At 41.2% G+C, this 22862-nt stretch overlaps 2 protein-coding genes across 2 annotated transcripts; one reads left to right on the top strand and one right to left on the bottom strand.

The window, feature by feature from the left end:
- The first annotated feature begins 1382 nt into the window (after positions 1-1382).
- LOC101479341 (Fc receptor-like protein 2) lies at positions 1383-10513 on the top strand. The gene is made up of 6 exons (XM_004575727.5): positions 1383-1413; positions 1960-1995; positions 7711-7983; positions 8063-8308; positions 8385-8543; positions 8680-10513. Exons 1-6 carry the CDS (start codon positions 1383-1385, stop codon positions 8694-8696), a joined length of 762 nt encoding a protein of 253 aa, XP_004575784.4. The 3' UTR covers positions 8697-10513.
- Positions 10514-13075: 2562 nt separating this feature from the next.
- LOC106675434 (uncharacterized) lies at positions 13076-21876 on the bottom strand. The gene is made up of 3 exons (XM_024799299.2): positions 21718-21876; positions 20575-20677; positions 13076-15050 (listed from the first exon to the last, which is right to left on the bottom strand). The coding sequence occupies exons 2-3, from the start codon at positions 20590-20592 to the stop codon at positions 14091-14093; spliced, it is 978 nt and encodes a 325-aa protein (XP_024655067.2). The 5' UTR covers positions 20593-20677; positions 21718-21876; the 3' UTR covers positions 13076-14090.
- Between the last annotated feature and the right edge of the window lie 986 nt (positions 21877-22862).

The raw sequence follows: 22862 nt of genomic DNA on the forward strand, positions 1-22862 counted from the left end.
GTGGGGCCTGCAGTGGGCGTACACACAGTATACAGATCATACATAAAGCACCTCTCTGTCTGTCACATCAGTGTCTATTTATAGCTTTCCATTGAAGAAGAAGAAGTGTTTTCTGTTTGAACCATGTACCGAAACAACTCCTCCACATTATGTGGAAAACTGAGGGAACCCGCTGAGCAGCTCCTCCACACTTCACCTCAGTGATGCTTTTATTTTATAACACAAAGATTTAATCATTTATACGTTTGTGGTTTCCTGTTTGTTGCACTAAGAGCAGAGGTGTTCAAGCTTGTTCCACATGAAGCTGCTCAGCAGTTTGTTTGCATCAGCTGATTCAACAGATCAGTAAACTTGTGCTGAAAATAACTTTACTTCACAAACAAATGAAAAAAGGATCATCGGGAAGCTCTTGTGTGCTGTGATGCTTGTTGATTAACTGAGCATTAATAAGAAAAGTGACACTCAGCTCCACATCGCTGCTCTGCTTGAACTTCATCTCACCTGGAAACAAGTGACGTGAACAGAACAGCGCTCTGAGCGCGCTCACTGCATTTCTACCTTCAGCTACACCTGAAAAGTGCCGTTTAGTTTGTGCACTGAGGCCTGTGGATGAGTGATGCTGATTCAGGACCACAGTCAGATGTCAGACCTCAGGTTTGAGGGTTCATCATGTGTATGTTTGTTTATATGGTCACAGGGTTAGTGACTTAATTGCATGACCTGATCAGCTGATCAGTAATCGTACCTACTTTGATTGGAATAAAGATCCAGGGCCTGTCTGGGCTGTAGACCAATAACACGGCTGCAGTGATTCGATTATATTAGTTTCTCTTTTTGCTCTACTGAACCTGAGGAAATGTACATGTTAGTGGTTAAAGGAGCGAGCGGTTCTCACACTCCTGTTAAAGAAAAGAAAATCCCCCACCCGCAGCTCACTTCCTCTCAGCTGAACTGCTCACACCTAAAGGAAAAAATGCAGCTTGTGTTTTTCTTCCCACCAGCTGGAGACTTAATTTACATAAGAAAACATGTTTTAGGTTCAATACTTAAAAAACAAAAAAAACAAGACAAATAAAAGTTTACGAATCTTTCAGATTAAAAATAGAAATTTCAGGTTCTTCGCTTAAACGCACAAAAAAACCATCATTATTTTCCTGTCAGTGAACGCACCATGCACGTATCATCTGTGGCTGTTTTCTCTTCATATTAACCTTTTTTTAAGTTTTATCTCTTCTTTGTTACTTTATGCTGCAAAACTAAAGAAGCTGGCAACAAGGTAAAAGGTGAGAAAACCACAACAGAGTCAATCACAGGAAGGAGGAGGGTTTAAAAGACGTGAGCATGAGCGGACCAGATTGTTGGTAACATTTCCGAGACACAGGATGGAGGAAACAACGCTGCTGTGTCTCCTCTGTAAGTACAATATGTTTTTATGGATGCTGAGATTTAACAATAACCTCAGAAATTCAATGTTCAGCAAGTTTGCGGGTTTATAACATGTCAGAGTGTAAAGCTGGTCTGCAGGTTTTGCAATAAATGTTCTAAAACAGTCGTCGTGTTCAGAGTTTTTAGGATTTTTGAGAGAAGATATGAATCCCTTTCTCCTGCCCTAATCTAAGGTTGAGTTCAGAGTAAATGATATCACTGGTAACCGATGTTTGCAGTATTAAACAATCACACCTTATCCTTCAGGCTGATCCACACCTATCTACAGTTTTAAGATCTCTTTCCTTTTGGTATTCGCAAGTTTCTGAACATTTGCCTAAAAGATAATCGAAGCCGACTTTAGTCACAAACCAGTTTAAAGAGTTTAAACTTTGGCAGTAAGAAGGAGAGGGACAGTTATGAACTGGAGCAAACCAGACAGCCCCACACTGAGAGAAGTGAAGTGGAAAATGTTGGTGTCACTGTCGTCTTCATGAGTGCGAAACCTCAGACTAACCTGCTGCTTTCTTTTAGTTCTGACTGCAGTGCTGATCTGCACGACACACCAAGGTCAGTGAGCTTCTGTTATACCAGTGTCTGAAAGTCAGAAATAAGCAAAATGATCTCATGTTTTGTGCATTTATTGCTGCTGATGTACTGACGGTCAGGCTGTGGTGCAGCTCTAAGACACCACATCCTCTCTGCAGCTGTCATGCAAAGACTTTCCAGCTTTAACCGCTGCCTGAGCAAGAAGGAAGAAAGAAAAGACCCAAAGCTTAAAATCTGTATGTTTGCTGCTCTCTAGAAATGTTTGTGGGTCTTATAGACAACAAAACTGATAAACTATCCCACAAGTACAAAATAACTTAACGTGGAAACAAGTTACAAAGATGTTGATTCTGAAAGATGTTTAAACAACATTAAAACTGAAACTTTATTTCTTTGGAAAAATATTTTCATCTAAATTTCATGGAAAAAAATCAACACTTCTGCAAATTCATGAACAAAGTCAAACCCACGCTCCCTCGTGTGAGGCACCAGTGCTAACCCCATGATGATGCCCACACACGTGGAAACAACAACGTTCAAGTGTTCAACTCACATCTCAAATGCACAGTGACAGAAACATCATTTACATGCAGATACATACGCTGCTGTGCAGCAACACCAGTCTGTGTGTCTTGGGTGGATGTTGTTACAGGTGCTGGGTCATTTGTCCAAATCTTTGATGTATTTCATGGGATCTAACTGTTAGAGAGGACAGTGGCTCCTTCTTTTAATAGCCTCTCAGAACTTTAGCACAAAAACAGCCAGAGTTTGTTACAGTAAAGCTCCTTCAAGCCTGCTCATCTCTGCTACCTGATGAAAAACAGTTCAGGAGGTCGACTCAAATACCAAGCAGAGCAGAAGGGCAGTTAAGAGTAAAGCAGGGTGACGGGACTTTTCTGGAGGTTGTGGAGGCGGGGCACGTCAGATAGATGAGAAACGTGTCAAAGAAGAACGAGGCGAGGACCCTCCAGTGGTTTGACAGTCAGCTGGTGACAAAGGCAGTGAAGACCCTGTGGAAGCCTGGCAGGAACATGGTAGCAGTCCAGTCCTACTCGAGGATATAACAACAGACAACACAGGACCATCCAGCACACCGGCTGCTCAGGTTCGACCCACTCAGGACACTCAGTGCTTGAGGTTTGCCAGCTCAGGACATTTAGGCAGCTTTGGACGCTCAGGCTCAAATAACAGTGGCTCAGTGTCTGGAGTGTTCCCAGGCAGAGCGGCAGACAGATGCTTGTGAGAGCTTCTTCTTTAAAGAGGGCGCAGGTGGAACGAAGGCAGTTGGCTCATAGCTTCACCGGTGAGGACCTGATATGAAGCAAACTGGAGTGCTGAACAACTGGACCCTGTAAGGTCCTCACAGTAAGACTTCCTCACAGACTGGTGGAAATGAGGCTAGAAAGCTGGGCAGCCTGGATGACACTGGAAGGCTAGACGTGGTTCTGGAGGTTGCCCCCGGTCAGTTGAGTCCAATAAGAGGGAAACCAGTTTATGATGAAAATCTCAGGTCAAGGATGCTTCTTTTTCTTTGTAGAAGAGCAGGTTGCGAAGCAGGGCTAAAATCAGAGTCTTCCTCCTCTTATATTTGTTCTTCTATTTGAGTTATGGACGAGTACACACTTGAAATATTTGGCAGCTGTAGCAGTCGCGGAAAATTCCCTCTGTGGTAGAAAATCTCACAGATGCAGTCTTGATACCAATAGATGGATAAAAACTGGAGGAAATCCTCAGAGGCCTTGAAAACTCCTAAATGGAAGTAGCTTCTTCTGCTGGGTCTATTCTGTTGGTCTGACACTGGCTTCCTTCATTGGCTTCCTGTTAAATCCAGGAGTTGAATTCGAAATCCTGCTCCTCACATACAAGGTCTTAAATAATCAGGCCCCATCTTATCTTAATGACCTTGTAGTACCATATCACCCTATTAGAGCACTTCGCTCTCGCTCTGCAGGCCTACTTGTTGTTCCTAGAGTATTTAAAAGTAGAATGGGAGGCAGAGCCTTCAGTTTTCAGGCCCCTCTTCTGTGGAACCAGCTTCCAGTTTGGATTCAGGAGACAGACACTATCTCTACTTTCAAGATTAGGCTTAAAAGGGAGACAGAAACCCTTTTCTTTTTTGCTAAAGCCAATAGTTAGGGCTGGATCATCCCTTTGATACAACAGTCTCAGGCTTCTAGGGAACATCCAGTGATGAAGTGAGATTTTTCACTTCCCTTGTGTTTCCACTACAGTCATCATAGTTTCCACATAATCGCAGAGAGCACAGACGTCATGGTAAATTTTAGCTTTTAATGATTTCTTTGAAATGTTCTTTTTGAAGGATTAATTACAGTACCGAATATCTATCTATCTAAAAAACAAGAACTGTGAGCGCAAGTTTGAATTTATTTTGGATTTCCTTTAATCCAGAGTGAACTGTACACAGTGCCTTGAAAAACTTTGATTTTGTTGGTCTTGAACTTTTACACTTTTGTTATCTTACAATCAAAAACATAATTTTTATTGTGATTTTCTGTGACAGACCAACACAGAGTAGCACACAATTGTGAAGTGGTACAAAAAAGAAAAAGAAGATGCATGGTTTTCAAAATTTTAAGTAAATCAAATCTGGTTTGCCGTGTTTTGGATTCTGCATCAATACTTTGTAGGGCCACCTTCCTCTACACGTCTTTGAGGTATGTCTCTACCAGCTTTGCACATCCAGAGACTGAAATCTTTGCTCATTCTTCGTTGCAAAACAGCTCAAGCTCAGGCAGATTCGATGGGGAGCGTCTGTGAACAGCAGTTTTCAAGTCTCGCCACCGATGGGATTTAGATCTGGACTTTGGCCATTTTAACACATGAATATTCTTTGGTCTAAACCATTCCATTGTATCTTTCGCTGTATGTTTCCAGTCATTGTCTTGTTCAAAGGCAAATCTCCTTCCCAGTCTCAAGTCCTTGGTAGCCTCCTACAGCTGTGAAAACTATCATTTTAATCTCAGCCAAACTGATTTACTCAGGAACAAATAAAACACTGAAAAAAGTCGAACAATAACATTTTTCAATTATCCAAGTGACTTTTATATCATGTTCAACCCGAGCAGCGAAAGAATGCAGGGGTCTGAAAATATGATTTGCTGGGAATTCGGTGTTCTCGCCGTCTCTAGCAAGCCTTGAACCCCCAGCTAGCTATCAAGCTGGTGGGTATCAGACGTAACCAAAAACATTGGAGCACTTATGCAAAAATGATTACTTGCTGCTAGCAGGTTGTTAATGCTATCCTTCAAGTCTAAAACCAGCATGTTAATACGTGGAGATCCTGAAAGCTGCTCCAAATATGATCAATTATATTTTAAATATTTGTTCAATTCAAATCAGTTCAAATTCTTTTTTTCTTTCTTAAAGAAATCTTCTACATCATGTATATTTTTTATGCCATGTGTCATTCCATTGCAAATAATAATCACAATTAAATTAAGAGGAGATGGCTGCAAAAACTCAGGAGCTGTGATTTCATCACACACTGCGTTCTAGACACCGTATAAACTTATGAAGTCCGGCGAAAACACAAGTACAGACGGGCGTACATGAGTATTTGGCCTAACAGTCTGCAGTCTATGAACTAACCTCAGCTAACGCCAGCTAACAATGTTAGCTTGTTCGCGAGTATCCTTCACTAATAGTAATAACAACTGCAAAGCAATAGTACGTTGATCAGCCCATTTCCAATTAAGAAATGCCTTCCTGCCCGTGCACTGCTGGCTCTGGGTCCATTGTGTAACTGACGCCACCAACAATAACAGGACGCTTACATTAGAGCCTTACTGTGTGTTTTGTTTCGGTTTCCAGCAATCAGAATCAGAGAAACTGTATTCATCCCATATGGAAATTGAGTATAAAAATGTTTTAAAAAGAGGACACGTGTTTTTCTCTAACCCGCTCTCAGCCATGCTATATATGACACATGCCCAGCTAAACCCTCGCCCGACTGCTTTCAATCCACAAAATTGGAGAAGGCATAGAGAGGGGACAGCCAAACATATGGAACCGGAAATGACCACCGTGTATTCTATTTATTTCAACAAAGTAACTGTATTCTGATTACCACCGATTAAAAAAGGTAATTCTAATGGAATACAGTTACATTTTGTATTTTAAATACGTAACACGGGTACATGCATTCTGTTACTCCCCAACACTGCCTTTGTTTGTCTGTCAACAATAGCTTTCTTCTTGCCACTGTTCCATACAGGCCAGATATGTGGAATACACACTCACAGTTGTCCTGTGGACAGACTCTCCCGCCTGAGCTGTGGATTTCTGCAGCTCCTCCAAATGGACAGTGGGCCTGTTAGAAGCTTCTCTGATAAGTGCTCTCTTTCCTCGGTCTGTCAGTTTAGGTGGATGGTCATGTCTTGGAGTGCTTTTTGTTTTGTTTTTTATATATAACCTAACCTTACTATAACTTTATCTACATCTTTATCCCTGACCTGTCTGGTGAGTGCCTCAGTCCTCATGATTTGTTCATTAATGTTCTCTAACAAACCACTGAGGCCGTCACAGAGCAGATGTGTTTATAATGAGACTAAATCACACACAGGTGAGCTCTATGATCTAGTTAGGTGACTTCTGAAGGCAACTGACTGCACTGGATTTTATTTGGAGGTATCAGAGTACAGGAGGCTGAATACAAATGCACGCCACACTCTTCAGACTTTTTAAAACCATGTATCATTGTCATACAAGTTCACAATTATGTGCTACTTTGTGTTGGTCTGTCACAGAAGATCTCAATGAAATATTTAAGTTTGTGGTTATAAAGTGATAAAATGTGTAAAGAGGTATGAATCCTTTTTCAAGACATTGTATTTACACTCACTGGAATCTTTTGATAGTCGGTCCCACTGCATCATTTTTAGATCCTGGACCTCAGTACTACAGTAAGTGTGTTTGTGTCAGCCGTGTACGTCCACTTGTTGTTTCACAAATGTCTGTATCCTGACCTCTTCTGGTTGTTTGGTAGTATTGCATTTTCTTTCTGACACCATGTCTGACTTTAGTGTTTCTGGAAAGTAATTGTAATTAGATGTGCTCAGCATGAGAGGTTCAGTTATGAGCAGCGCATACCTGTTACTGTAGGAAGAATTATTCTTCAAATAATCAGCAGAAACATAAAATCAGTTTAATTAAACTGCAGTTTATTTACATGTCCATCAGCTTCAGAGACCAGTGAGGATCTTTAATTCAATTTAATAAAAATCACTGAGATGGAAGAAATAAGAATTTCCACTTTTACTTTTCATGAAGTCAAAGACTTGATTTTAAAAAAGTGAATACAATTCTACATTAGCTTAGAGTTAAAGCGTATAAGTTGGTAAAATACAATTTATATATAAATAAGAAAACTGTAACTCACAGGTGTCGAACTCCAGGCCTCGAGGGCCGGTGTCCTGCAGGTTTCAGATGTATCCTTGAACCAACACAGCTGATTTAAATGGCTAAATTACCTCTTCAACATGTCTTGAAGTTCTCCAGGAGCCTGGTGATAAACTAATCATGTCATTCAGGTGTGTTGGCCAAGGGTGAGATCTAAAACCTGCAGGACAGCGGCTCTAGAGGCCTGCAGTTTGACACCCCTGCTGTAGATTATTGGAATAAATGACAATAAAATACATTTTTGACAGTACGACAGACAGACTCAAAGTGTAAAAGTGTGAGGTTCAGTGAGTAATGTCTGACTACTTTTCCTCACAGCTCGCCTGACTGTGAGTCCCAGCAGCTCTCAGCTGTTTGAAGGAGAGTTTGTGTCTCTGAGCTGTGAGGAGGACGACAGCTCTGCTGGATGGACTCTGAGGAGAAACACAAGCAAACGACAGAGGACTCGGTGTGGAGATGGGTGGGGAAAACCAGCTGGTTCGACTAATTCTTCGTGTAACATCAGCTACATCTTCACATTGGACAGTGGAGTTTACTGGTGTGAGTCCAGAGAGGGTCCCATCAGTAACATGGTTAACCTGACAGTCACTGGTAAGCTGAGTGTGTGGAGTTAGTGTTGATGAAGCTGTGTGTAAATGGATGAAATGCTGTAGTTTGTCTCTGTGTTGAGGTGGATCAGTGATCCTGCAGAGTCCTGTCCTCCCTGTGATGGAGGGAGATGACGTCACTCTGCTCTGTAAAACAAACACCACCGGCTCCAACCTCCCAGCTGCTTTCTATAAAGATGGTGTCTTTATTGGGAACCAGTCTACAGGTCGCATGACCATCCAGCATGTTTCCAGGTCTGATGAAGGCCTCTACAAGTGTGACATCAGCGGTCATGGAGAGTCTCCACCCAGCTGGATCACTGTCAAACGTGAGGAGCTTCACTCTGATTTCAGCTCTTTTTTTCATCAACACCTTCACCTAAACAGGTGTGATTCTCTCTGCAGGTAAACCTAAGACTGCAAACCCGCCCATTTCAGGAGCTCCACACCCAAACTCGAGTCATCTTCACTCTGACTTTGCACTGATGCGCTACCTGCTGGTGTTCTGTCCGTACTTCATCTCCACTCTTCTTATGGTGTCCTTATATCGACAGAGAGCCACAGGTAACACTCTAACCTGTCAGTCAATCAATGAACTGTGGGTGATTGAATTAATTTGTTAATATTTCATGTTAGAATAATACAATAACAATCATAATAACAAGAATCTGGATTTCCTTTCTGACCTCGTGTCTTGCAGGAGCTCACCTGAACTGAGGATGATGATGATGCTAACAAAGAGCATCACTTGTGAATTTCACCAACAACTCAAGAACTCGTTCACAAACAGTGAAAGCACACAGACGTGTGTTTAAGCTGAGCGTGTGAACACACAAATGCTCAGTGTCAGAGCACGCATCCACACAAATGATGAAGGCTCAGCTGTCCGACATACACCGATCAGGCATAACATCATGGGTGAAGGTAAAGGTGAAGTGAATAACACTGATTACCGCTTCATCATGGCACCTGTTAGTGTGAGGGCTACATCAGGAGTAGGTGAATAGTTAGTCTTTAAGTTGAGGTAAAGGAAAAATTCAAGTGTAGGGATTTAAACGAGTTTGAAAAGGGCTGAACTGTGAGGCTAGATGACCGAGTGAGGACATCTGAAAAACTGCAGGACTCGTAGGGTGTTCCTGGTGTGCTGTGGTCAGTCTTTATCAAAAGTGGTCAAAGGAAACAACAGAAAGAACCAAAGACAGGGTCATGGGTGGCCAAGGCTCATTGATACACGTAGGAAGTGAAGGCTGGCTCTGTGGTCCAAACCTTAGCTGCTGTAGCTCAGATTGCTGACATAAAGTCCTGGTTCTGATAGAAAGTAAACAGAAGATGGTATTGAGTATTGGTCTGCTGGGAAACAGTATTCCCTGATGGCTGTGACTGCCATCGGCAGGATAATGCGTCTTGCCATGAAGCACAGATGGTTCAGGAACTGTTTGAGGAGCACAACAACAAGTCTGAGGTGGTCTCCAAATTCCCCAGATCTCAACTCACACAATCATCTGTGGGACGTGCTGGACAAACATGTCTGACGTCCCACCTCCCAGCTGAGAGGACTTATGGGATCTTTTGTTAACACACTGCCTGTGTGGAGTCCATATCTTGATGACTGGGCTGTTTTGGCAGCAAAGAGGAGGGTAAACACAATATTAGGCTGGAGCTCATACTGTTATGCCTGGTCAGTGTATATCATCACATGAAATAATAAGAACAACCAGTTATTTAGCTTTTCAAAAAACAGCAATCTATGCAGATAAGCTAAATTGTATCTCTGGTTAATGTGAACAGATGAGGACCCAAAACTGATGTCTGGGGAACTCCTCAGAGTGGCCGGGCACCACACAAAGATATTCAGAGCAAGTTAAGGTGGAAACATCTTCAGACTGAAGACTCCTAAACTAAAGACTGTAAGCTTTGTAGCAGATCCACAGAGAGTGAGACAGCCAGCGCGCTGTTATCACGTCACTCACATTCAAACTACCTCCATAAATCAGCTTTAAATCCCCCTTAAACGGCAGGTTTACTGGTATACAACAGCACTGGTTTAACCTTTGGAAACAAAATTATTAAAGATTGCTGAATTCACATTTTATTCTGCATGTTTGCTTTCTTTATGGAACCAGCAGGAGCAGCAAAAAGCTCCAGAAAAACTCAAACTGGATTAAACTGTGATCCCAAAAGGAAACAGCCAGAGAAGAAGAAATCTGAGCTCTGTGTTTTCTTCTGGTTTTGGTAGAACTGGGCTAAAGACCTGTCTTTAATATTTAGTATTTTATGTTAGTAAGAACATAAAAGGAACAATTATGATGGGAAAACCAGAAACGAACAGAAAGATTTATTTCTTCTGTTATTTGTTCTTTTTTTTTTTTTTTCTTTTTGTCTTTTAAATGTTTGTGACTTTGAGAGTTTGGAGAACCTGAAAAATCTGTATTTATTTTCTATGCTTAGGGGTATTTAAAGAGGAATAAAAAATGACTAAACCAAACAAACAGCTAACAGGACATGTGCATTCCAGATTTATTATTCATGACTATTTTATTTCCTGGAAACTTTCTCGTGTCATTTTTAAACTAAAATCTGAGTCACTGTCCAAATACATCTTTTTACTTGTTTGGGTCTCTCTCTTTTCTAAAAATTTATTTCTATTTCTAAACATAATGCTTTTGAAACCTGCTAGTGAGAATGCATGATGGTTAGATTCTTTCTACCCCTAATTCTAATACTTTTTTGCCCCACTGTATATCATTCGGATTGTCTACATTCAAAGGAACTACTTCCTCTTCCGCCTTTCATAGTCATGTGCGAAATACGGCTGTATAAATGTCTCGCAGCCCCTTGGCGCGCGCACTCCCAACAATGGCTGAGCGTAATTGGAGTCATGTGCGGACGTATTTTACCTCCACAAACAGCTGAGACGTGGTTTGCGATACATGTGGCAAAAAAGTGCTCCAAGAGTGAGATGTTGTGGCCATACTTTCCCAACCTTGAGACCTCAGAATTAGGGAGACAATCAAAAGGGCACATTTTACAGTGTTTATTTATCGGATAAAATACGTTAAATGTCACCGTTATTATTGGCCGGCCTGGAAACAGCGGGGTGTCCAAATTCAGAGGCTGCTTCCACCTGAGGACCCGCCTTCGCGGTCTAAAGAAAGCCGCGTAGTACGTCACGAGCTCCCTCGGTGGAGTGAAACTCTGCCGTCTGCTCCTTGCTATCTAAAATATAACAGGACACTGACGTAAACTCTTCTGTTTAATCAGTTTTCTGTTTGACGTTTATTCAGCTGTGTGAAAACCCCGGAGGAACCCTCCCGAGGGATTAATAAAGTTAAATTTAATTTAATCTAATAACTTTAATCTCAGCCAAACCGATTTACTCACGAACAAATAAAACACTGAAAAAGCCAAACAAGAACATTTTTAAGTTATCAAAGTGACTCATATATCATGTTTAACCCGAGTAGTGAAAGACCGCGGGGGTTTGAAGACGATGTGTCGGCTCAGATATTTGAAGTTTCCACAGCTACATTCTCACCTGAAAATATGTTAAAGGTTTTTTTGCGACCCAGAAAGAGAAATAAGAGTAATATTAAAACTAAGCAGCTGCCGTCATTGTTGGAGACTGGAATTGGCTGGGCCGCGCTATGAACTCTGTGATATGGTTTTTCAATTTTGTTGTCCGGGTGGGAAATCAGGAGATTTTCGGGAGGGGCACTGAAATTCGGGATTCTCCCGGAAAAATCGGGACGGTTGGCATGTATGGTTGTGGCAACATCACCAACCTTGTCAAACACCTCAGAGTAAATCATGTCACAGAATATGACGAGCGTATGTTGAGGCGAACTGAAGAGGAGGACAGGGACTTAACTTAGCAAACTTACTTACAAACTTAGCACTAAAAAAGTAGACCATTTTGGCCGGTTTTGGAGCAGTCTGGGGGGATGGTGACCTATAAAATAAAGTTTAATATCTCAGAAACTGTAGCAGCACAAACGCTCATTTTACCTGCACAAATCTGCACAAACGTAGCACTAACCGCTCCGCCTATTTGCCTTTACGTTTCAAGTGGCTGGGGGGTCAGCTTCACTCTGCTCAGATTTTTCAAACTCGAGGGGTACAAAATGCAACACAAAAACTGACACGCGTGGTTTTATTCGCGAGCCAAACGCGTTTTTGCGACGCAAATCTGCTTGCAAATTTTCGCGGGACCCGCAAGCACGGCTCATCACGCTCCTACATTTACTTTACATGTAAACAAAACACAAGAAACAAAAGATGCTGGGGGTTGGGTTTGAGGTTATGACTATTGTTGTCATTATTTTTGTGCCTCAATAATGCTATGCTTTTTATTAAAAAGTGTTATAAAGTTATATAGTGTAGTATTAAGTGGACACAGCCTGAAAAATAAAGGCATGAGACCACGTGTCCTTGAGAAGTAGAAAGCTGCAGACTCTCGCTCATGCTTGCCTGGGAAAATATAGATAAGAGGGAACATTGTCTGTGGAAATTTACTGGAAAGCTGTTGTTTAGACTAAAATGAGAGAGCTTCTCTAATAAAACTGTTAGGGGCACACCACAATTTTCAGATCCGCGGCAGCGTGTCATGCAGGACGCATCTCCCTTCTAGAAGTAATAAAGTCTTAAATGGTCTACTGACCAGTGTTTTGTCTTCTATTGGATGCCTCTGAGGAATCAAAAGAACTCGGTAAAGTGTTGATATTTATACTATCTCAGCAGAAGTTTTCTACTTATGCCAAAACATTTCTTCCTGTTAAAAGGGAGTTTTTCCTTCCCGCAGTGTTTTACCTTTACAATATAAAAAACTGTTATTCCATATCATATATCAGTAAAATTTGATCTAACAGAAAGACTGGAATAAAATGCTTTGGTCACACATCTGAACGTTGTGTGGACACACGAGGGGAAAGGATGTCGCGGTTTTCCAAGATCACATCAGAAGGCCTCATGCTTTTAATGATAAGTTATCTCAATGTCATAGATCTGAATTCTAGACGATTCTATGAGCAAGAAACAATGCCCTTACACCGAGTTACAGAAATGTTTGTTCAGAAGAAATAAGAGTCCAAGCATTCCTGAACATAGTATTTGTTTATTTATATTTAGGAGATTCACTGAAAACAGATGAACAGATGGGATACAAACAAAGTGAGTGGGAGGGGTCACCCATCCTTCTACTCACTGATCAATAAATACTTTTTATTTATGCAAGAAACAAACAGCATTGTAACAGTGCATGTTAGAAATGACTGGACAGCAGCCAATAAGGAAAAAACTTAAACGCAAGATCCTAAAATTATTATTATTATTATCAACATTGCTGTAAGTTAACAAAACATCAGCAGTCAGTATTTTCACGTCACTGACAGCAGAAGTTAGGTCCTCTCTGAGTCCTAATGACAAATCATTTTCAGTAACTGTATCAACAACGAACACTTCGGTCGGCCATGTTTGGACCTCCAAAAACAGTTTAAACAAACACATCAGTTTGTGTAAAACTTTGTTAACATCAAAGTAAACTTTACAAAGTCTGCAACATCTGCAACTTTAGCTGCCTCAAAACGAAGTTCTATTGATGCAACAGAAACACAATAATGATATAGGCCTGAACGATGTGCCTAAAACAACTCGCATCCATGTTTCAAAGAAAAGTACATAGCAAGTGTCATATAATGAAAACCTCAAGAAAATGATGTTTCTGTCACAACAAAACTCACAGTAATAAACAAATAAAATATTCTTAGAAAGACAAACTGCTTCATTTAAAAGAAATCTGTTGGTTCAAACAAACCTGCCATTTTTAACAATCGTATGTATGACATATAAAAGACAGCACTTTGGAAAGCTGTAGTTAAGTAATTATAGATCGATGTATAATGATATTTATAGAATTAATTCGTTTTTTAATGAAATAAAGCACCCAACAACAAAAACATCTTTTAAAACAAGCAAACAGGAAAGACGAAGTATGTTGACATAACAACTGCATAATGAAGGTTTGTTTACAGCGTTTTTACACTTTCAGGTTGTATTTTCAGTGAGAGTACAGCAGTGACTTTGTATTCCTTCAAATCTTTTTCTGCAAAGTTCACATTATTGCTGTTTCTTTCGGTGGATCCTTTTATGATAATTAAATGCGCCACGAGAAGTGAAGACCTTCCCGCACTGCTCGCAGGAGAAAAGCATGTCTTTTGTGTGGCGGTTCCTGTGCACCTTTAAAGTACCTATTTGAGTGAAACTCTTCCCACACTCCTCACAGCTGTACGGTCTCGTTCCAGTGTGGATGCGTTCATGTACTGTGCGCTGAGTCTGTGAACTAAAAGTCTTGTCGCAGTGTCTGCACTTGTATGGTTTTTCTCCAGTGTGAATACGTGTGTGGCGTCTCAGGTCTTCCCTCAAGGTGAATGTTTTCCCACACTGGTCACATCTGTGTGATTTCTCTCCGGTATGCATAACAACATGCCTTCTAAGGTTAGATGATGAAGAGAAATCTTTACCGCACTGCTCACAGGAGAAAATCATTTCTTTTGTGTGGATGTTCTTGTGGACCTTTAAAGTACCTATTTGAGTGAAACTCTTCCCACACTCCTCACAGCTGAACGGTTTCACCCCAGTGTGGATGCGCTGGTGATAGAAAAGACTCGAAGGCCATGAAAAACTTTTCGCGCACTCACTGCAGCTGTAGGGCTTTTCTCCTGTGTGAACCCTCTGATGATTCTTTAATTCTCCTTGGGTCACAAACCCTTTGTCACATTGCTGACAATGGTGCGGTCTCTCTCCAGTGTGATACCGTTGAATGTGAGTCGATAAGTTTCTCAATGAGATAAATTCACTGCCGCACTCCTGACACATATGTGGTTTTTCTCCACTGTGCATTTTCTTATGAACATTTAGCGTGCGTACTGTTTTGTATGTTTTCTCACACTGATCACAGCTGTACAGTCTTTCTTCAGTGTGACTTTTTTGATGACTCTTTAGTTGCTTCAGGTTGTGGAAAGCCTTCTGGCATTGCTGACATCTGTGTTTTTTATGCATTTCTTTGCCGGTCTTGTCCTAATTCAACAGAAAAACAAAAACAGATTATAACTCAGGTACTGGCAACATGGTGACACTTCCAGAAGTCAGCAGGGCTCTAGAATAACTTTTTCCCATGGTTGCACTGGTGCGCCAGCACCATTGGCGGAGCGGGGGGTGGCTTACTGGGCTTAAGCCCGGGTTGTTTTTTCAGAAACCCGGGGTCTTTTGGAGTGTGCGACCAACTGTTCGGGTAACAAAAAAAAAAAAATCTCTGCAACTCTCCGTGTGGTCAACAACAGACACACATTTTGCCCCTATCATGGACTAAACGAATCAGAGATAGTCAGGGGCGGGACCTCTCTGATTGGCCATGGTCCAGTTGAAAGTGCAGGTGGAAGAGAGAGGTGAGTAGCTTGAATAAAGCGATATCAATTCATTAACGGATTCCACACAAAGACGTAAACACAGAGTGGACGCATCAGAATCAGCTTTGTCTTTCTTGGCTTTCTCACCCGACGGCCCGTAGACGGACACGCTTAGCGATCCTGATGTGTCCGGTCCGCGCTGTGTTTACGTCTTTTTTGCGCTGATTCTGAGCTGCAGGTTTTGTCTCTCTCCAACCAAAATTTGCAGAGCCAGCAGCAAAAGAAGCAGCAAACTGCGCTTCACATTTGATCAATGTCGTCATGAATTCCCTCTGACTTTTGCTGTTTTGCTTCCACCACGATAAAAATCACACTTCCTGCACAGCTCTCTCTCTGTGTGTACTTCAGGAACAGTTTCCAGTCTCAAATCTCTGTTTTCTGCATTATTTGTTTGCTTATTACCCACCAGTCTACCGTTGTTTACAGCGCTGTCTTTTTCTTTTTTCACTTCAATGACCTCGGACAAGAAAGCCTAATTTCTGCTGTTCAACACTGAAGAAATTTAAACTTCTTAAAATTATGCAAAATTGCAGAATATTTTTAAGGTTATCTGCTATAAAAAGCCAGACCAGGAAAATCTCCTTCATGTTTTTCTGTGTTTTATTCTCAGTTACTTTCACACAAAGGCATCTGCTGTGATGTTCACAATTCTGATGAAGTCTCATGTGTATCAGTACTGATAAGTGATCAGAATTATAATATTTCTGACTGTCTGAGGCTAAATTGAATCAAATCAGGACTTTGAAAACCAGAATCGAATGGATTATAGAAATCAGTGATGATACCCAGCCCTAGTGAGCAGCCTAGGCCTGACAGAAGTGGATGTAGCTGTGGGTAATAAGAAAAGATGAAAAGAACGATTGATAACTTTTTTGTTAAGTTAAGGCCTGATCTGTCTGAAATTCATAGCCAGTACTCTGACACGGTGCCATCAATATTTGAATGCTGAAAAAGCACAGTGTATCCAGGAAACACATTATATGCTGCGATAAATGCCCAAGTGTCCCCTCTCCCCACTGCCTTTCAGCAGCATGCAGCAGCAAACAGGTCGTCAGAGGAGCCGAGATGATGATTAAGTTTAACATTTTCTACAATATTGACAAAGCACTTTAAGCACAAGATTGTTAGTTAATAATTTAGAAATTTTATATATTATGCTTTGGATGTTGTTCAATATATTTCTATGCAAATCAAGAGGAATTTCAATACACAGCAGTATATTCACAGTTGAAACCAGATATTTACATAAACTTTAGTGAAAAAACATTAAAAAAAAACATAAAAACATTTTTTTACTGTTAAACATCAATTTAGAGTAAACTTTTGTTTTAGATAAATATTGAAATATCTTTTGAATTAGTTAAATGTCAGAATAAAGAGAGACAGAGCTTCTATTTTAATCACTTTCATCATATTTAGGAGTACATATACACTAAGTTTATTGTTAATTAATAAGAAAACTCCAGACGACTCCATTCTGAGCTGAAGAAGCTTCTGATTGGTTAGTAGAGTCCATGTGAGTAAATTGGTGGCACAGCTGTGGATGCATATAAGGCAAAACACAGAGCCTGTTTCTTTGACATGGGAACATCAAGAGATGTCAACCAAAACACCAGGTAAAGGATTGTGGAGCTCCATAAATGTGGCTCAATTTTGAATACAATTTGGTGCCATTTGCAATTAAGAAATACAGATAGTTTCTCTCTTTACTCTTATTAAAGTTAACAAATGTGTTCAGTTCTGGTTGAATTGGGGTTTAGTCCTCGCGTCTTGATGCAGCCCTGATTTTGTTCTGCCTTGCTGCTTAATTAAAAACACTAGTTTAAGGTGTCCTGCATATGTGATATATATTTTCTTCTTATATGAAGCTATTCTTTTTCAAACAAAACTCAAAACACGGCCTAGTAAACCTTAAACTTCACAGCATGCTTTTTCAATCTTTTGTAATGATGATTAACTAACAATCTTGTGAACACAAAGTTCTTTATTTGGAGCACAGATCTACAAGAAAGATAAGTTACTGAAAAAGTGCTCGAGCTTAAAGTGCTTTGGCAATGTTAAACTTAATCATCATCATCTTTGCTGCTACCTGCCGCTGAAAGGCAGTGAGGAGAGGGGACACTTGGGCAGTGCATTTATCACGACATATAATTTTGTTTTTGGATACGCAGTGCTTTTTCAGCGTTCAAAGCTTAATGGCTCCGTGTCAGAGCACTGGCTATGAATTTCAGACAGATCAGGCCTTAACTTAACGAAAAAGTGATCTTTTCATCCTTACCCAGAGCTACATCCACTTCTGTTGGGTGAGAATCGTTACTGATTTCTATAATCCATTCAATTCAGGTTCACAAGGTCCCGATGCGATTCGGTTCAATTTTAAAATCAGACAGTCAGAAGTATTATAGTTCTGATCTAGCACACTTCAAATCCTGTCTCCCCCCCACCCTGGACCCCCACCAATTCGCATACCGCCAGAACAGGAGCACAGAGGATGCAGTCTCCATCGCACTGCACTCTGTCCTCTCACACCTGGACAACAACAACACCTACGCCAGAATGCTGTTTATAGACTTCAGTTCAGCATTCAACACAATCCACCCCTCACAACTCATCAGGAAACTGACAGACCTGGGCATCAGCTCCCTCATCTGCAAATGGTTACTGGACTTCCTGACCAACCGCCCCCAACATGTCCGGCTGGATAACCACTGCTCATCTACCATCACAATGAACACCGGTGTACCACAAGGCTGTGTGATGAGCCCTTTCCTCTACTCCCTCTTCACCCACGACTGCAGACCGGCTGATGGTTCCAACACCATCATTAAGTTTGCAGATGACACCACGGTGATTGGCCTCATCAGTGACAACGATGAGGCCGCCTACAGGGAGGAGGTGGATCGTCTGGCTGAGTGGTGCGACACAAACAACCTGCTGCTTAACACCGAGAAGACCAAGGAGCTCATCGTGGACTACAGGAGGAATGCTGACCCACATCCACCCATCCACATTAAGGGGACGGCTGTGGAGCGTGTGAGCAGCTTCAAGTTCCTGGGAGTCCACATCTCCGAGGATCTCACCTGGACGACCAACTGCTCCAAGCTGGTCAAGAAGGCTCACCAGCGCCTCTTCTTCTTGAGGACTCTGAGGAAGAACCACCTGTCCTCAGACATCCTGGTGAACTTCTATCGCTGCACCATCGAGAGCATCCTGACCAACTGTATAACAGTCTGGTACGGGAACTGCTCTGCCTCGGACCGGAAGGCGTTGCAGAGGGTCGTGAAAACTGCCCAGCGCATCGCCGGAGCACCACTTCCTGCCATAAAGGACATCTACAGGAAGCGGTGTCTGAAAAGGGCTGGGAAAATCATCAAAGACCCCAGTCACCCATCACATGGACTCTTCACCCTCCTGCCCTCTGGGAGGCGCCACAGGAGCCTCCGGACTAAGACCACCAGGTACCGGAACAGCTTCTTCCCCACAGCTGTCAGACTCCTGAACTCTGCCTCCTGACATCTGACCCACGTTAAACTCATGGACTGGACATACACACCCCCACAATGGACAACTGTACCCTCAAACACACAATAATAACATGGACTGAACCACCACTCACAACCACTAGCACTTTATATAGCCTCTGTAGAAACTATCTACACCCTCACTTATCTTAACTGCACTACTGTATAGCTCTGTGTAAATAATCATTCTGTACATTCAATAATCTTTAATCCTACAACTGTTTACAACTTGCATAGTTCCCATTTCTGTATAGCTGTATATCTCAGATTCTGTAAAGTTATTTATTTCATATTCTGTATAGTTTTTCATATTTATATCCTGTTCATATCCTGTACATAGCTTGTACTCACTACAGCCTTTACATACTTAGTTATAGAATATTCACAACATACTTCATACCGTGTACATTATAACATACCATAATAGACCCATTTCTGTAATATACTTACATATCTATATTATTGCTAATATATATTGTAATATATCTATATCACTAAAGCACTTCTGGATGGATGCAAACTGCATTTCGTTGCCCTGTACCTGTGCATGTGCAATGACAATAAAGTTGAATTCTATTCTATTCTATTCTATTCTATTCTATCATTTATCAGTACTGACAGTGTGAGACTTCATCAGAGGTGTGAGCATCACAGCAGATGTCTTTGTGTCAAAGTAACTGAGGACAAAACAAAAAAACATGAAGGAGATTTTCCTGACTTTTTATAGCAGATAACCTTAAAAATATTCTGCAGTAGAACAAAAACTGAAGAAACAGGAAAGGTGAGTAAAAGGTTTCTACTAAACATCTAAAATGCTCGGCTGTGTTTGATCATATATACTTTAAGATCAGTAAATATCCAAATGAAATGCTGTCAAAACAAGTCATCTATGTTTTATTATTCCCAGAAACACTCGTGTCCAAAATGACACCCTTCAGCTAACTGCTGTTTGGAAATCACATTGTTGGCGCAAAATATATTGTATGCTGTCAAACTGTTTCTCTGGCATTTTTCATAGATTTGACTAAAGAAATGAAAACAAATGATGTTTATGGAACATCCCTGTATTACCTCCTTATTTTATGCTTGAATGATTCACAGGCTAGAGTTACACGACTTAAACTGCCATTAGTGTTATTATTTAATTTGTTCTAATCTTTATTTGTCCTGGTTTTAAACTCTTTCCCTGCAGGCACACTGAAAATGGTGTTGGCTATTTTGCCTGGTAAGAGTACTGAGTGTGCAATGTTGTTTAATTAGTGTGTTATTAGTCAGTTATCAGAGACATTACAGAAAGTTTCCCAGATAAAAGTCGAGTGATACTCCTGATTCATTGCTAATCAGTATATGTTACAAACTCTCCATCGTCCAGCCCTACAAACAAGTCTCAGGTCCAGAGCACGCTCCACTGAGAAAAGCTGTTCTGTTATTTATTTCATGTGAAAATACAAATCATGAAGCCACTAATTCTTCAAACTCCAAGTCTAGATTTTGTCTCGCTTCTCTCAGGCTCAGCAAGCAGCAGCGCTTCGTCATGTGGTTTCTTTTCGTACGCTGCCGTGCTTAACTTAGAAAATGCTCCTTTTTTTATTTACAGCAATTATTTCTAGGCACCTTTTCGGGTGAAGCCATCCTGCTGCTTCTGTTCCCTCAGTGGTCCAGACCTCTGCCAACCTTCCTCTCCTCCCTCCTCAGATACGTCACCTCCACCTGTGAGCTGTGAAATAAGATTTAGATGCTGGATTATTTATGTCAGTTATCCAGTGACTTCTGAGCCTCTGACAATAAGAGACGCCTCATGTCACAGTTTAGTTAAACGCCCTAAATAACAGTTGAAACTTTGCACTTCAGTCACATGTTAATGTTTTATATAAACTTCACTGTGTACAAAAATGGTGTGACTGTCTAAGAACTGTAGGAATACAGGAAGCAGGTAAAAAAAAACTCTGGAGTTGATTTAAAGTGTTGTACTTGTAGCTGTTCACTGTGATTTTAAACACTCAAACATTTTCACACCCATAGGTCGTTTATTCTGAAACGAATCAGCCGATGACTCAGTGAACTTGTAGTTTTGTTAGGGAAACCACAGCCTGCAAGCAGTTAACTGCAGCCAGCTTCTAAAAAGAGGATGACCTCTCTTAGCAGCTCAGTTTATAGCACAGTGTGCGTCTATCTGACCGGTTCAAACTGGTGTGGAGAAGCTGCTTGTCTTGCACTGAGCTAAGAGCTAACCGTCAAACTGTCAAAGAGTGCGCGCTGTGTGGAGACCTGACACAGACGACAGACTCAGACACATCTCTGTGATCCTAGTTTGAGTTTACAGAGGTCAGAGTTACAGCCTGTACGGTCAGCAGGAAAACACCGCTCCTTTAAGGGTCAGAGGTCACAGCAACCCACGCGCGCGCACTCGTTTTCATATCTTAGTGAGGCCATCTCGTTGACATAATGCTAACTGTAACCCTGACACTAAAACCACATTTTGAGCCTCAAAAGTAGCTTCTAACTCGTGGGGACAGACACTGTCCCCGTTACTGACTGGTCCCCACAAGTATGGTAGCATCACAATTTTCTGTTCCCCCGGAGCGTTGTTTCCTTACAAACGTGGCACTATTTAACGCGAGTTTTTTTTTTCTTCCACCAGGGAAATTTAAAAAAAAACAAAAAAAACACGTTTCCCGTCTGAGCTCAGTTTGTGTCCACTGTGCCGTGCGTGCGTGCCCGTTACACGAGGAATGGGGGCGTGTGCGTGCTACCTACCTCCGGCTCAGCACGAGGATGCGAGGCTGCTCCTGTTTCTCAGAACACCGGTGAAGTCGATGTGCGGTGTATCCTTCCGCGGCGTGGCGAGGCTTCGGACTGCGAGTGGAAGTTTGTGTTGATGATGTATCGAGGCCTCGCGAGTTGGTCGTACCACGTGACTCATTTAAAAAACTGAAGTAAACCTTTTTATGGAAGGACGGAGAATTAGTTCAGTTCAGTGCTTTTTTTTATTTCAAACATATACATTCACCAACGTTTCATAAAATCATTCCATGCAGTTGTTTGAAAAGGAGTAGGCAGAAGTATATACTTATTTAGCCCCCTCAGGTTTACGTCCTCATCATCTAAATTTGAACCACAAAAACGTATACCACGCCTTCAACTTAGAACATAACATCGCAAAAAAATATTTTCTCATGTTCAACTAAAACTATATTTAGATTTGCTAATTTGCAGAAGAAAATAAACATCAGTTTGACTCAGGGGCGATTCTAGGATCAGAGCTTTGGGGGTGCTAAGCACCCAGAGAGCTGCCCAGCCAGCTAAGATACACTTTACTCATCCTGCATCCTCCCTGTCCTCATCGTCTGCTGTCTTCATCTCCTTTATCAGTCATCAATTTTACCATCTCTGTGCAAGTCTGCAAATTTCTTTATTAAATCATAAGATTCTTAAATTCATCAATCTCTCTGTGCCTGGGTCCTCGTCACAAAACATGACATCACTGTTTTGTACATTTTAACAATTTAATCCACACATTTGTGAAAGAAAAGCAAAACAGTTTCTTGAAAAGTCTGTAACAAAACCATCAAATCTGATAAAGGTTATTTAAATGCTGCTAAAGAAGAAAGGATTGGAATAAAAAAAAAACATTTCCTTTTTTTTTTTGCCTGTCCCATTTGGTTCTTTAGCCGTCAGAATTGTTGTCTGAAGACCAACAAGGATACCCAGTGGATTTACTTTGCCAAATGGATCATCGTGGCATTGCCGTATTGGTCCATTTGATCGACCTTTGTTTTTATTATTTATTATATTTTATTTTCAGATGTTACAGACGGGACAGACATGAGTGAGAGATAGGAAAGGGAGAGAGAAAGAGGAAGGAAAGGAAAAACAGAAGGGGAGAGGGACAGTGAGAAAGG

This window comes from Maylandia zebra, linkage group LG3 (genome assembly GCF_041146795.1).
Source record: "Maylandia zebra isolate NMK-2024a linkage group LG3, Mzebra_GT3a, whole genome shotgun sequence".
NCBI classification, from domain to species: domain Eukaryota; kingdom Metazoa; phylum Chordata; class Actinopteri; order Cichliformes; family Cichlidae; genus Maylandia; species Maylandia zebra.

Bases quoted from the DNA above. Each gene is read 5' to 3' on its own strand.
- LOC101479341 (XM_004575727.5), top strand. From the start codon at position 1,383: ATGGAGGAAACAACGCTGCTGTGTCTCCTCT. The intron at 1,414-1,959 runs GTAAGTACAATA...GCTTTCTTTTAG, and splicing joins AACGCTGCTGTGTCTCCTCT to TTCTGACTGCAGTGCTGATC. The intron at 7,984-8,062 runs GTAAGCTGAGTG...CTCTGTGTTGAG, and splicing joins GGTTAACCTGACAGTCACTG to GTGGATCAGTGATCCTGCAG.